At 36.9% G+C, this 15,946-nt stretch overlaps 1 protein-coding gene across 1 annotated transcript in view; it reads right to left on the bottom strand.

The window, feature by feature from the left end:
• Positions 1-15,946, bottom strand: part of Myo6 (myosin VI) — a 139,199-nt gene that overhangs the window by 6,246 nt on the left and 117,007 nt on the right. The window contains exons 27-34 of the mRNA XM_031346238.1: positions 14,517-14,595; positions 12,829-12,989; positions 11,773-11,799; positions 11,372-11,401; positions 8,654-8,692; positions 5,765-5,868; positions 4,378-4,509; positions 1,526-1,552 (exon numbers count right to left, since the gene is read on the bottom strand). Of these exons, the coding sequence (XP_031202098.1) occupies positions 1,526-1,552; positions 4,378-4,509; positions 5,765-5,868; positions 8,654-8,692; positions 11,372-11,401; positions 11,773-11,799; positions 12,829-12,989; positions 14,517-14,595 (599 nt within the window). The remainder of the gene's footprint in view (positions 1-1,525; positions 1,553-4,377; positions 4,510-5,764; positions 5,869-8,653; positions 8,693-11,371; positions 11,402-11,772; positions 11,800-12,828; positions 12,990-14,516; positions 14,596-15,946) is intronic.

Here is a 15,946-nt window from a genome sequence, read left to right as displayed (position 1 = left end):
AGTAGAACAGCAATTTACTGCAGTTCCAAGAACCTCGATATGAAAATCAAAGCACATCGATGAGAGCATATCCAATACCTAAAACCACGCACAGCATGTGGCTTTCCTAGGAACTTTCAGAAACGGCAGAAGGAAGAAAATACTCCTACTCTAGTTTACACCCTCCAGAAACATCAACAGCTTTGGGAAGGTTAGATTTATGTATTCGCAAATCAGAGAAAGCAACAAGCGCTTAAGGAGAAACCACCCAAGCCTATGAAAGAAGAAGGGCCAGTTTTGTTAGTGAGGTTAGGAGCCGCATGGCCTTTAGCACAGAAATAGAGAGAGGTTTGTTCTTTTCCTGTTCCCTCCACTGTACTTGGCAACTCAGTGATCACACCTGAAGTTTAAAAACAGCTGGTTTACAAAGTGAATTCCAAGCCAGCCAGGAATGAGACTCTGCCCATGGATGGATGGATGGATGGATGGATGGATGGATGGATGGATGGATGGATGGATAAATATTTTAAAAACACCAACCCTTCTCGGAGATTTACTAGGGTACTGACAGTTTCTAGTCACTAACTTATTTTGTAAAGTATCTGCCTCCTGAACTTAACACATTGAGTAAAATTAAGAAACCAAACTTTTTGATAGGCTTTTCCAGTAATAAGAGAACTGGAGTTTTCTTGAAAAGAGCTAAGAACTTCAGTTAAGGTTTTAAAAAAAACAGACATTAAAATATTGATAATAATCTTAACAATCTGCTTTCATCCAATCGTGTCCCCTTTAAAAGTCAGGGATCCAGAAACAAGACTACCACTTGGAAGGCCAAGACCAGAGCACTGAGACTTGGAGGCTAGTCTGGGATAGCCACACCGTGAGGCGATGCCTCGGACTACAGAACAAACTACAAATTATAAGAAGCACTTGGACAAAATCAGGCCCAACAAGTTGGCAAAAATTAACTGAAGTTCTTAGCTCTTTTCAACAAAACCCCAGCTGGCAAACCGCCCTACTCATTCTAGGAACTTAGTAACGGAAAAGTGACCTAAAAGTTTCCAAGGTATGGAGGGATTGTGCATCATAGGATGTTATCTCCCGCTTCCCGCCAGTAGAGGTCAGTATTAAATGTGTGCACACTGCTACAGTGAACTCAAGTCTCCATGGACAGAAACACAGGTACCATCTCAGTGCAGCCTCCGCACTCTGCACCTAAGAGTTAGGGCTTTCTTCTAGGTCAGCTGGGAAATGAAGACAGCATTTTGCTACAGCAAGAAGTGTGTACAGCCAGTTATAAATGAGTGAAATCTGACAGATGATACCATCATGTGGTCAATCTTTGTTCTGCATACAGTTTTTTAATTGATCTGAGAAAATGTATCATTTCTCAAGTTAAAATATATTTTGATATAAGCAAGCATCTTTAATGTTCTACAACTCCACTTCCAATGTAGCAAAACAGTGCTTGATAGAAAGTTAGTATTGCAGAAAGTATTTTAACCCCTCTTCCAGTTAGCGCATGAGTTACCACCCATTGACTTACGTGAATTGTTCAAAATAGGTGAAAAATCTGTGAACAAATATTGTATGTTGAAGAAAATATAAAAATGCCAAAGCTGTTAAATGAGCACTTTCCTAATTAATAAATCTGTCCCATCAATTGAGGTGGTGACCAGCATGCAAACACTCTATCTATACCAAAGAGCTTAAAGAATTGCCTATAGTAAATGGTGCTCTGATTTAAAAAATGATTTTTCAGAAAGCATAGAAGAAAGAAAGAAATGAAGAGAGGGAGGGGGCTCTTTGTTTAGTTACATTTCAGGAAAATCTGTCTAAGGAGCAGGTGAAGAGTACCAAAATTTAAAAATTATACTTCATTTATAATTTTGGGACATAAAACTTAACTAATGATAATAAACTTTACACAGTCAATATATTCTAATCTATTCAAATACCTAAAATCTTAAATTTGTGACATTTTTTAAAATTTGAATTAAGTTATTTCCAAAATCATAATTTGAAACAATTATAAATATTCACTGAGTAATTTACAGCTGTCCATAAACATTTATGGAAATCTCTTGGTGTGATGACCGAGGTGAGAGCACGCTCAGTGACCCAGGCCAGGCAGGGGGACCAGCCTTACTCTTGCGGGGGATGCTTCTTCATCGCTATAGAAACTCACTGTAGTTTATCGGTGTATTACCCTGGCACTCAGTAACCTGGCACTCAGTAACATCAGGTTTTATTTTTGTGAATCACAGAGTGTCCTCATTTCATGGTTTCAAACAAATCCCAATTCTTCTAAATATAACGACTGCACAGCAGAGACTTTTCGCCATTGACCTAGGGCGTTTTCAGATGCCCTTCCCACTCCTCTCAAGCACATTTCTGTGTCAGACTGAATTTTATATGAGGAAAATACACAGAGAAAAGCAGAATAAGTACTTCACAATCAGAAGGAGATTTTTATCCCCAAAATGCCTCATAATCAAATTATCTGAAGGTTGACAAACTGTATTTGCATAAAAATTCTATTTTTTTTAACTCCTGGATAGAACTCTTAGGAAATTTCCCTGACATAATACTTAAGAGCAGCAAGTTGTTATTTGCTTCATTTGGGGACAAAAGTAGATTTTTTTTTTTTTAAGTAGCAAAGTTTGAATGAAAACTACATGAAATATTTGTAAGCCCCATGCATTTGTGGTGTACTTCCTGAGATGTGTAAACTTTACAACTCAATGAAGACCTGTCACAGTAAAGGTAATCCCGGAACATTGCAGCTAAGATTACAGCTAAAAGGAAGAGCCCCGTTTCCCTTGTGTGTCTTTTGTAGTTTGTTTATATACAAAACAAACACCGTTCCTGGTAAAAACTTAAGGCCTAAACAATGAACCTTACTGTCATTTTCAGTACGCAGAAAAAAGGGTGAGCTTCTATCTTTCAAAATCTACCATCTCTCAGCTATTAATGACCCCAGGCCCCTAGAATCTTCCTAGAATCAACTACAATCACCATCAGTGTCTTCCTTATTGCTCTCAATCAACTCTTCACAACTGAGAAAGGCTGAAGCCCTCCTTTTTAACTGAATTTTCTCCAATATTGCTTTTATTTCCTTGGGAAGTAGTGAGAATTTAAAACTACATTCAAGAACTCGAACTTGATGCATTGGTAAACCACAGGCCCACGTGTTGAGGACACATGACACCTGCTGCCACCTTAATGCTAACCTGAATTAACAAAAATTATGATGGTATAAAACTACCAAGGTATCTAATGAAATTCCAGTTACTGGTTTAAATTTTAAAGAGCTGGATTTGAAGAGATGGCTCAGTGGTTATGAGCACTGGCTGATCTTTCAGCAGACCCAGGTTCAACACCCAGCCCACACAGAGCAGCTAACAACCATCTGTAGCTCCAGTTCTGGGGGATCCAATGCCTTCCTCTGGCCTGCACACATGTAGTAGATACATCCAAGCAAAATACATATACACAAGTTAAAAATAAATCTTTTCAAAGAACTGAAAATCTAACTCATGTTGCACGCCATCTGAGCCAATGTGACAGTCTGCCCAGCTCCAGTGAGTCTGCCCTGTCCCACTTCCTGGTTCACGTGGTTTCTGCATCTAGGCAAAATCACAGTATTATAAAGTAAAACTTGCAGTGAACCTTTTTTAAATAGGACAGCTGACATGGTGATGGAGGACACAAGAACCAAATCCTTTCGTTTTCTAGGCTAGGATCCCATTCCAGAATGCACCAGGAGGGTGTGTACCTCCAAATTAAAAATATAAGCATATTTGCTGATTTGGGAAACTACTCTAAAAACTGAGCTACATTAAACTTCAAAATAAGGAAAATTTCAGAAAATAAAAATAAGATTCTTTTTAGCTATATAACAATACTAATGTTCCTCTGTAAGTGCATGAGCATATAAAGTGAACCGATCATAGTAACACTTACATTTTTACATGTAACCTTTTTTTGTTTGTGTTTGGACTTTATGTGATGCAGACAAAAGCACAGTCCAGGCAAGCACTGGCCTCAATATAGGCCAGGCATTCTCGTGTGTGTGTGTGTGTGTGTGTGTGTGTGTGTATGTGTGTGTGTGTGTATGTATAACTATATGCTTAGTATTGTACAACTTTGTCAACACAGACCAGAAGAGCCTTACCTTTAGACTTGGTTATAACAAGTAAATAAATGTTATCTTGACACATGATGACTTTAAAGATCTACTCCATAGGAAATGCTGTATATGACAGGTAATAATGACCGTATCATGTTCACTAGACCACAATAAGAGAACTTTATGTTGACTATTTTACTCAAAATAGCTGCATGCATTTAGACGTACTATACTTGGAAGAGTGGAAAGCACAGATTTGTTTTTACCATAATCAGTAACAGACTTGGGAGCGCGCTGCTCGGCTTCAGTATTTCTCTTCTTGTTCTTGGATTTCCAAGCATGATACACTTTCAGTCTCCTGTGAAATTCTTCTCTGCAAGCTGCCAGGAGCTCAATGTCTATTGGTTACATAGAAAGAAAAATTTACATTCTAAATTATTCATCTGACATAATTAGTTGATGGCATAAACAGGGTACACATAGAAGGTTGTTGGATTTTAGTTTATAGGACAAGATAAAAAGTAAGGTAAGCTGAACTTCATGGCCTTTCTCACGTAGTGTATCACTCACAGATCACTCCCCAAGAGCACTGGTTACTCAATAACTCTAGACTAAATTGGTATTTTATATATGAAGAAATTGAATCAGAGAGGTTTTTTTTTTTTTAAATAAGACAATTAATGTGCTCAAGAACAAGCAAGAGGTAAATGTACCACATTTTCACATTTATAATATGCTGGACTCAGCAAGGAAGAACATAGCGAGAGCTCTGTCCAACTAGGATGCTTCCATTATTAGACAGTGTCCTGAACATTAAACACTGTGTTTTACACAAGACCATAATTATGTGTAAGACTCTGGGTGTTGTGCCTCACACAACTGTTCTGCTGTGAGGGAAACAATTTAAAATGTGGTTACATTGCTATTTACTACTCCGGATTCACAAAAGAAAAGATTCAGATATTCAAGTATTTAACCACTGTGATTAGCATGAGAAGAACCAGTCATTAATACAACCTGAGTTATAATTTGTATTTGGTCCTTTTCTGTGACCAAATTGTTCTAATTGTGACCAATAGTTCTAACTGTCGACCTGAGGCAACCTAAGATCACCTGGAAAGAGTCTCAGTGAGGCACGGTCTACACCAGGCTAGTCTGTCTGTGAATAAATCTGTGGAAGGTTGACTGGACTGTATTAACTGAGGGATGAAGGCCCAGCCAACCATGGGTTTGGACTAGTAGTGTATAAGAGCGGAAAAGCAAGGTAGATACAGGGCATGTATTTTTTCTGTCTGCTCTTGATGGCGGATGTGATATGACCAGTCACTTTAGCCTCCTTGTCTCCCATTACGATAACGCTGGCTTATGAGCTACAATGAGCCCTTTCTCCCCTAACATCCTTTTATCAGGGTATTTTTTTTTTCACAGAAACTGAAAAGAAACTGGAGTACATGTCTTTCTTTTGATTTTGTGACTAAATCACATCTTCATTTTCAAGGGGACAAAGAATAACAAATACACTGGTTTAGGTACTCTGTACACATACATATATATACACACACATACATACATACACATGCGCATGCACACCTAGCACCAGTCATGGCTGTTGGTAAGGTCTCCTCCTCTCCTTCATCTTCCCCACGCACTTACCACAGGAAGTATTGATTGTATCGCGTAGTTCTGCATATTTCCATTTACTGAGATCATGTTTCTTGGTACCAGCAGCAGCCTTTGTAGCTTGTACAGCAGGACCTCTGCAATCAAAATTTTCACATATTCAAAAAGAAATACACTGTTCGTGAGACAGGCACTCAGAATCAAGTCACATGATTTATTCTAATCCCAACGTGACAAAGAAAGAGGTTAGATGCATCAGATTTCAAAATATGAGGAAAAGGAACACAGATGTTGTGGTAAATAAACACTGAGGGTCTAAAAACCCAGCCTCTTGGGTATCAAAGAAGTAAACCCCACCCTACTTCTACCACTTTCTACCTGGAAAACCTTTCTCTTAAAAAGGGCAATGAAAGCAAGCTACCTGAGAACAAGTGTGCAGCCTCTTACCATGTTACACTTTGAAAGAATAGCAGACCCAGCAAATGGCCAGCTAAAGGCACTTTGTGTAACTAAAATTATTGAAAAAGCGCCTTTGAAAATATATCATCCTCCATGTGCCTTTTCTTGGGTTCTGTTCCTTCTGGTTATTTGTTTCATTCTATTTATTACGTTTGTTTTTGCTTTATCTTATTATATTACATTATATCTTATTTTATTACTATCCCTTAGAAATCTGTTTGCTTTCTAATGAGAGACAGAAAGGACCTGGATGGGGAAGGGAGGTAGGAACGGACTGGGAGAAGTAGAAGAATAGCAAACCATAATCAGGATATGTTACTTTGAAAAATATATATTTTCAATGAAAGAAAAACATTTTAAGAAAATACCTACATAAGACTGTTCAATTGATTGTTGTTTTATATCAAACAACTTTTATAATACTCATTTTTATTGTTACAATATTTTATAAGTTTTAAAGAATATGACAAAATTTAAAAAACAAAAGTTATTGCAGGTATTGAAGGGGGGTCACTGGGAGGAGTTGGGGTACAAAAGGGAAAGAAAAATGTGGTATGATTCTATTTACTTAAAATGTTTTTAAATGTTAGCAAATTCAGATAAATTGAAATTATGTATCTTTTTTCATCATAATGCAATAAAACTTAAATCAATAAAAAAAGAAAAGAAAATACATCACCTTTTCATGAGGTGATAGAAATTACACTTTCAATATTAAACCAACATGAAATAAATAAGGTACCTTTGCCTCTTTTAAAGGCCTATGAGTGTATTGTGGGTCAAAAATGGTATATTTCATACTAAATACTTAAAACTCTCTTGACATGGTGACCATAATATACTGAAGAATAATAAGTAGCTACTTAATCCTTTCTGCATTTTATGGTTAACATTAGTTTTACTGCAGAATTTGCATTTATACCAAGTTGTATAACTGGATTTGCATATAATTTTTTATTCATAATTGCCTTAGCTCAGAGTCATCTATAAGTTTCAGAGAAAACTTAGGCATCCATCAGTAGAACCAAGTAATGTCAGCATTTGCAGGAAAATGTAAATAATCATAATAATAAAATTAAGTCAGTCTCAGAAAGACAAGTATCATATTTTCTCTTATTTTTGACTTCTAGGTTTTATATAGATATACAAAATCATGTATTTATCTATTAAGTGAAAATAGAAGTTTAACTGTCTAGGGGAACAAGGATTAAAGCAAAGAAAAGCAAATAAAAGCGTGGGTAAGATGTGGCAGAAATATTCTCAATAGATAGTTGTATGAAAATGTCCGTACGGAACACGTACATGTACAGTGAGTATGCGCAGTAAAATCTGCTTAAAGAGTCAGATATGTCTACAAGGTCTACATTACTTTTTAATACATATGGCAACGCTCTCTTCTACATCTCTAAACTGCCATTCAATAAAGTAACTGGAAAAATCTCTCTTTATTATGAATTTTTCTGTTCTGTTTTGAAAAAGGAAGCCAATTTATATAATATATAGTTTGATAGTCAAATATATGAAAGACATCTGTAGAGTGTGGGGGGATGTGGGGAGTAGGGGGGTGGGAGGGGTGGGGAGTGTGTATGTCTGTGCATGTGTGTGAGTGATGCTTTCATAAGTTCTAAAGATAAAACTGAATTCAAAGTATTCTTGCATAAAATGTGAATGTAACAACACTATCTTTTCATTCATATTTCTAAGCCTGCTAAAAAATGTATTTGGAGTTAGAAGTAGTAAATGAACTCAATGTAGGTAAATGTCCCCCCCCATCTCTGTATAATTAAAATAGTAAAATAAAATAATAAAGTAGAATAAAATAATCTACTAATTAACCTTATCATAAAGACAACCATACAACCAATACATTAAAATAGTAGTAGAAATGACTTGACTTTTTAAGACCCACAAACAGCACTTTTTATTAATGCTGTAACTTTAAAAATGTCAAAATATTATTGATTCAAAGCTACTTCTAAAAATCATGGACTAAGGCTGGAGACATGGCTCAGTCACTAAAGGCTAGGCTCATAACCGAAAAGCCTACAGAAGGTTTTCTCTGGAGAGTCATCTGCACCAGTGGATTTTAAACTCATGTACATGTTTAAGATTCCATCTTACTATATTCCCCCCCTCGGCTAGGCACAGTGGCCCCTAAACTAGAGGTAGCACTCCCATCCCCAGGGGAGTTTCAAAGTCCTCATTCCATCAGGATGAGACTGAAGAGCACACCCAGCACCAGTGAAGAGCTTCCCCATCCAAAAGGCCAGCTGTGTCCTCAGTGAGAAACAGGGATTAGAAAGCCTGGCTTCTTTCTGTGTTGGTCTGGCACTCATACAGGAAGGTTACACGAAAAGAGAGTGAGCCACTCATATAACAGGTCCCAAGTCCAAATCATCAAAAGTAATTTTAGAATAGGATTGTTGTAATAAATACTTATTTCTGCAAACACACTGCACTAACCTACTCAAAATTTCTGACATTTCTTTGGCCATTTGTTCCCTACAAGAAAAAAATGATAATACAACACAATTACATATAAGGCATATCACATAAATTGCTTAAAAGATATGAAAATATAATTAATCTCAATATTATCAATATCGTACCTATTTAAAATCATTTTACTTTGTGAAGGATCCATTATTGACATGCTTTTCAGTAACTCTATCCATAAAACATGGTGAGGTCTTTGAGTTTCAAGTTATCTGAGCACATCTCTATCACTGGGTAAAAACTCTCAGATAAAATTTCATGAAGGCCATGCTTCAGTGGTATTTTTTATGTGCAGAATATAAATAGCATGCTTTAAATGCACGCAGGAAACTTGGCAGGATATAGATGCTGTACAAGGATTTTTGCTCCAAAGATGCTTAGCACGTTACTTAGATGAAGCTTCATGGTGGTAAACCAAGCTGATATGCTCAGATAACATTCTAAAGACCCTCAGTTCCAAGCCAAAGCATATATTTTAAAAATAAAAGAAGAAAAATTAGCACAAGCACTTGTTACATGAAATGCCTGGTGAAATGTGACCTTGCAAGCATCAGAACATGTGAAAAGCAAACGCTGCCTGTTCTTTAATTACTTGGGAGACTGTCACTTCTCAGCCTCCGTGAAGTGGAATGACAGCTTCACTGGGTTCGAGAAATCAACACCTTTTTTTTTTTCATTTCATCCCCGTCCTTTGCTCTTTTTTCTTTCATAATTAATCACTTTCATATATGTTCTATTCATTCAACACTAGCAACCACAAACCCTTCGAATCGGTTTTTTAAAAAACAAATCACGAGTTAAAAAGATGGATATACTCGCTGTGGATATGGTTTCCTGAGTGCCTGCCAAGAGCTGGAACTCTGGCAGGGGTTTGCATTCAGATCTATAATTGATGTGCATATGTCAATTATATGTGTGTGTATATATATATATATATATATATATATATATATATATTGAATTCACTGTATATGTTAGGCATTGATGACACTATTGCTGGGAGCTGTTCAAGCAAATACAGTAGAAGAAACTAACCTTGTAGAAGCTCATCAGTGAAGATGAAATCCGCAAGATAAACTATGCCAATATAATCTAATAAGATTGCCTTTTCGGCAATATACTATCAATCTCTCCTAATACTGTTTATCAGAATTTTGTAACTTTCTAATGGTACAAGTTTTAAATCATTCTACTTTATATTTTAAAATAAATTTTAAAAATTTAAATTGTCACCCAGTCTTAAAGTTCCTATTACTAACATCCCTTGTCTCCTAAAGGGTCTTCCATCTGTTTTCTCACAGCAGGTTCCCCATGAGTCAAATAGCTGTCTCAGGCTCCTGATCATTTGGTCCGTTGATTTGGCAGAGATGTGTCCTAATGCTTTACCGTCAGGAGACAACCTCTACCAGGTCCCTCTCCTCCCTGACCCCACCTATCAAATCACCAACAGGTCCCTGCATCTAGCTGCTCTCATCTCCTGGTTTTGCCAAGCTACCTGCAATGCCTTCCATTTCACCTTACACAGTAATTGTGGTGTTTGCTTAACAAGCTCAAGTGGCAACTCTGAAGCAGTTGTTCTAATGGAGCGACAGTAAAAAGTGCCTACTCAGCAACTCTTCTGAGTTTCTGGTTGGTGCTGAAGTACTCATGCTGCAAGCTTCTATTCCTCGTGCCTATTGAGGTGTTGGACACCACAAGTGTTCTGAATAGGAACTGTCCTCAGGACCTCTCCTCTGACCCACATAAGATCAACATGTTTGCCAGACACAGCAAGTGAAGCAAACACCCAAGTACATTTTTACGTGTAAATCATTTTACATGTTAATAACATATTTTGCATAGTTTTAATGCACAGTTTCTCTTTTTTAATACTAAATCTTTATGCAGATGCAAATATCATGTAAGCAAGAAGAGACATTTTGTTTTATCTGAGACTCTTATGAGAGTCAACTGTGCATGATGCTGTGGTATTACAGCTCATGAGGCAACATTGTCCCATCAGTTTGCATCTCTAGCTATGGTGTTCATGGTGATTCTCTATGTAAGCAGAAACATCCAATTACTGGGTCATGTCTCCTACAGCAACTACGCAAGCACCACAATTAATGCTTCATTGTGAATGTCCATCTTGTTTATGAGACACCAGCTCTTGATGCTGAAGTCTAATACAGTAGAAAACTAGCTTAATGCCATATAAATTCAGGTAAATTTCAGGCTATATAAATATATCGAAATATTTCAGACATGTATACAGTATGTTCTCTTATTTTCCCAAGTTTACTAAAATCCTCTCTGTGTGAGGATACTTATAATGAAAGAAACATTACATGTAAACTTCAGGTGGAAACCCATTTCACATATTAGTAGAATTAATCATACAATATACTGGAAACTAAGTACTTTACTTATGCTTATCTGTTCTCCCACTCCTGCTATGAAGATGTGAATTTAAAATACATAAAACAAGTTTCTATTAAATTTGAAAGAACAACACAGAAAAGGAGAGCAAGTCATGGTTGCTACGGCTGAGCACCAAACACTTCCCTAAGGCAAAGGGGAAAAGGTGGAAAAACAGTAATTTCATTATCTATTGGCAAAGCAAAACAGTGTAAAATTTACTCCAATACAGGAAGGACTTCTCAAAAATAAAATCAGTCTTTAAAGAAACAAAGAGAAATGACATACGGTGTCATTTGGGGTCTTGTTCCATTAGTTCTGTGAAAAGAATATGTTTTGGTTAATATCACCACCAGCTCTGAATTGTCAAAATCTCAATAGTGTGAATTTGTGTTCTAATTACTTGTTGATTTAAAAATACAAGTTATCTAGAATCGACATAAGATCATTGAGACTTTAATGTGTTTTTAAATTCATTGGAAGGATGCAAAATAATAAATTAAGAGAATTAAGAAAAATTAAAGATAAAATATGTTAAGATTAGAAAATCCAGACATTCATATGCGGTGAGATTTGGTGTCCCTATAATTTCATGCAATTTGAAGTTACCAGTTTGCATCAAGGATCATAAGTGTAACAGATTACAATGATATTTGAAAACATATTTTATGTCTGCAAAAAAGTCTTACTTAGAAGTTGCTGGACAGGAACTCGAGCTGAAAAAGTAACTCAGAAATGTTTAGTACACCAGAAGCCATGTATTTATCACATACATCATTTACGTAATTATTACCGCCACTTTCGTACATCCAGTCCTAGGCAGATCATTTGCAGTACCATACACCTTCATCTACAGGGCAGACTCCAGAGCTTTTCACAATAATCACATGTTGGAAAAACTTGTAATGACAAATGAGCCAAAACCATCCTGGCAGCTAAAAACCATCTAACCTCAGAATGTTTGTAAATGCCTTTTACAAGCAAACAGCTCCATCTAGTGGTCATAATTCAATATACTCTGGACACGGTTCTAAAAACCAAAATTATGTCTATACTCACCTCTCATTATATAGAAAACATATACCTCTCACAAATTTGTTTTGCCTTTAAAATGAATAATCAAAATAAATGTTTATGCATTCTAAAAATCTTTAGATAATAAATATTGACTTTTCCAAAACTTGATGCAAAATATGAAGAACTTCCATGCTCCTCCAAACTCGACCATACTATCTAGACATAACTCAAAATCTAAGGAACCAAAACATTTCAGTAAGATTGACTTTCCTTCTTGAAAAGGAATCATTCTTATTCTGATGTGCAGGCAGATAAACTGCATCTCAGTGTCTTTAAGAATGTGGTGTGTTGCTTCAAACTTGCATTAGAAAAATACATACTCATGTATCACTAACCTCTATGTCAGTGTTTAACAAGTATTTAGAAACTAAATTTCTACTCATTATGCAATGCCATTAAGCAATTTCAGAAATAAAGCTGAGTTTTACTCTTAGCAGAACAACCATTTCTGAAAATGTGGGGTTTATGTTTTAAGCTTAAAAACTAAATGGAAATTCATTTGTTTTATTCATCTGCGTACAAAAGTAAGTCCATCTAACTTTAAATGGTTTTACATCAAATATGTGAAAACCTAAAAAGTAAGACTCTCTCCTAGTCCTTTTCAAATAGAAACAACAAGCAGGATGCTTAAGAAAGCCCAGGACAGGGTGCCACCCAGAGCCCAGTACCTTCGGAGTGCCATGTCACCCTGTGCCTCATCACTGATGAGCTCCGACTCATTCTGGGCGATGCGCAGAGCCAACTCCCTGTCCCTGCATTCCTGGGCCAGGACCGCCTGCTGCTGGGACTCCTCCTCCCGCTGTCTTGCCAGCTGTGCCTCCACCTCAGCCTGCAGCACAGAAAGCCACAACTAGCCAGAGTTCTTTGTCCTTAAAATTATTACCTCAACTCTTTTGATAATTTTGGTTAAAAGTCTATTTTATTGGATATTAGAATGGCCATTCCAGCTTGTTTCTTGGAAGTATTTGCTTGCAAAACTTTTTTCCAGTCTTTTACTCTGACTTATTATACTGTCTATCTTTGTCACTGAGGTGTGTTTCTTGTATGCAGCAAAATGTTAGATCCTGCTTGTGTATGCAGTCTGTTAGTCTATGTATTTTTATTGGGGTACTGAGTCCATTGATATTGAGAGATATTAAAAAACCAGTGATTGTTGATTCCTGTTATTTTTGTTGTTGGAGGTGGAATTGTGTGTGTGTGATTATCTTCTTTTGGGTTTCTTGTGAGATGATTAATTTCATGTGTTTTCTTTCATGTAGCAAAAACAATTTTAAACAATAAAAGAGTATCTGGGGGAATCACCAGCCCTGACCTCAAGCAACACTATAGAGCAACAGTGATTAAAAACTGCCTGATATTGGTAGAGAGACAAACAGGTTGATCCATGAAATAGAACTGAGAACCCAGAAATAAAGCCACACACTTATGAACACTTATTCTTTGACAAAGAAGCCAAAAACATACAGTGGAAAAAAGAAAGCATCTTCAATAAATGGCTGGCCTAACTGGTGATCTGTATATAGAAGAATGAAAATAGATCCACATTTATCACCTTGCACAAAGCTCAAGTCCAAGTGGATTAAGTACCTCAAAATAAAACCAGATACACTGAATCAAATAGAAGAGAAAGTGGGAAAGAGCCTCGAACTCATTGGCACAGAGGGAAATTTCCTAAACAGAGCTCCAATGGCTTGCACTCTAAAATCAAGAATTGATAAATGGGGCTTCATGAAACTGTAAAGCTTCTGTAAGGCAAAGGACACTGTCAATAGGACAAATCTGCAACCTTACAGATTGGGAAAAATATCTTCACTAACCCTACATCTGATAGAGGGATAATATCCAAAATACATACATACAGAACTCAAGAAGATAACCACCAAAAAAACAAACAACCCAATCAAAAAATGGAGTTTAGAACTAAACAGAGACTTCACAACAGAGGAATCTCAAATGGCTGAGAAGCACTTAAAGAAATGTTCAAAGTCCTTAGTGATCAGGGAAATGCAAATCAAAATGACCCTGAGATTCTACCTTACACCAACCCACAGTCAAAATTTCTAACCCAGAACTGTTCCTTCAGGGACAACAAAAATAGAAAACAGACTGAAGGAAAGACCCAAGTTGAGATCCATCTCATGGGGATCCAGTGGGACCGCAAGGCCTGACACTGTTACTGATGCTATGATGTTCTTGCATACAGGAGCCTAACATGGCTTTCCTAGCACCAATGTCCCATCGTATACTCCCTTTATCCCCCAGGGTAAATCTAAGCTGGTAACCCAGGGTTTTGATTCACTTCTTTCATTGCTTAGGGGATCCTATTTGAGAGAAACGCAGTCCAATAAACACACACCTGGATACGCTTTTCATCTTCTTCCCGCTTCTTCCTTTCCTCCTCTTCTTGTTTTCTCTTTGCTTCCATCTCAAGTTTCCTAAGAGCAGGGGAGAGAACTCTTCAGACCTTTAGCATACTAAGAGCAGGATGTACATGTTAGCCCTCGGACCAAACACATAACAGTTTGGTTCAAAAGACATCAAGTTTAATTCCCCTAAACAATAAAGCAAATGCAATCATCTTCTGTAGCATTGAGCCCTGCTAGACCAACTAGGTAATTATGAGTTCACAGTCCAAAGAAATGATGTTGATATATAAAAGGACAACCTGCAAAGCCGGGTTTACAGACACACTCATTCACGATAACTAGGATGCAGAATCAGCCATGGATGAAGAATGAAACCCTGCTGTCAGCAATGAAATGGATAGAAGTTGAGGGCATTAAGAAACATAGGAACTGTGCGTTCTCTCTTAGGTGAAACTTGAGGAAAAGAGAGAAGTCTACCTGAAAGCAGAATAGTGATTCCAGGGACCTTGAACAGTGCTTGCCAGGTAAAAAGATAGGCAGAAGAGAAAAATGGATGGATACCTCAAATGCACTATACATGTATGTTAGTATCAAATAAACCCAGTAATATGAACGATTAACATATTTTAGAATTAAGGGGGATTTTCTAGGCAGGTGGCTGATGCCTGTAAACACAGCGCAGAGAGGAAGTGGAAAGAGGACTGCCATAAAGTGGAAGGCATCAGGCTTCAACTTATGTATGTATGTATGTATGTATGTATGTATATATATGTATGCATGTATGCTTATGTATGTATGTATCATGTATGTATGTATGTATGCTTATGTAACAAAACCTAGGTCAGTCAGAGCTACAAGGCCATCTCTAAAAGACAAAGAATAAAATAAAGCAAGACTAAGTGAATCAAGATTATGTGCTCACTTTAGGGCCAACAAGATGTCCAGGAGGGTAAAGGCACTTGCCACTAGGCCTAATTCTCTCAATCCCATATGAAGCCACATGGTGGGAGAGAACCAACTTCCACAAGTTGCTATATGACTCCACATAACACCATGGCAAAGAAGTAACTAACACACACACACACACACACAAAATTTCAGACTTTAGATTTTTACAGTTTTTAGATTTTCAGATTAAGAACATTTGACCTGTACTTAACCACTCCATATAACTATAGAAAATTGGCATTTAATTTTTTTTCAAACTTATTCTAAAATTGGTTGATTTATACCAGGCATGTTGGTGTATAAGTTTAACCCTCACTCAGAAGACAGTAGCAGGAGGATGAAGAGTTCCAGACCAGCCTAGGCTACACTCTGAAACTCTGTCACAAAAAAAATTAAGAATGAATGAAGAAAGAAAGAAAGAAAGAAAGAAAGAAAGAAAGAAAGAAAGAAAGGAAGGAAGGAAGGAAGGAAG

Source organism: Mastomys coucha, unplaced genomic scaffold (assembly GCF_008632895.1).
Source record: "Mastomys coucha isolate ucsf_1 unplaced genomic scaffold, UCSF_Mcou_1 pScaffold23, whole genome shotgun sequence".
NCBI classification, from domain to species: Eukaryota; Metazoa; Chordata; class Mammalia; order Rodentia; family Muridae; genus Mastomys; species Mastomys coucha.
Note: the sequence above shows the minus strand (reverse complement) of the source record. Positions and strands in the feature narration are given on the sequence as shown.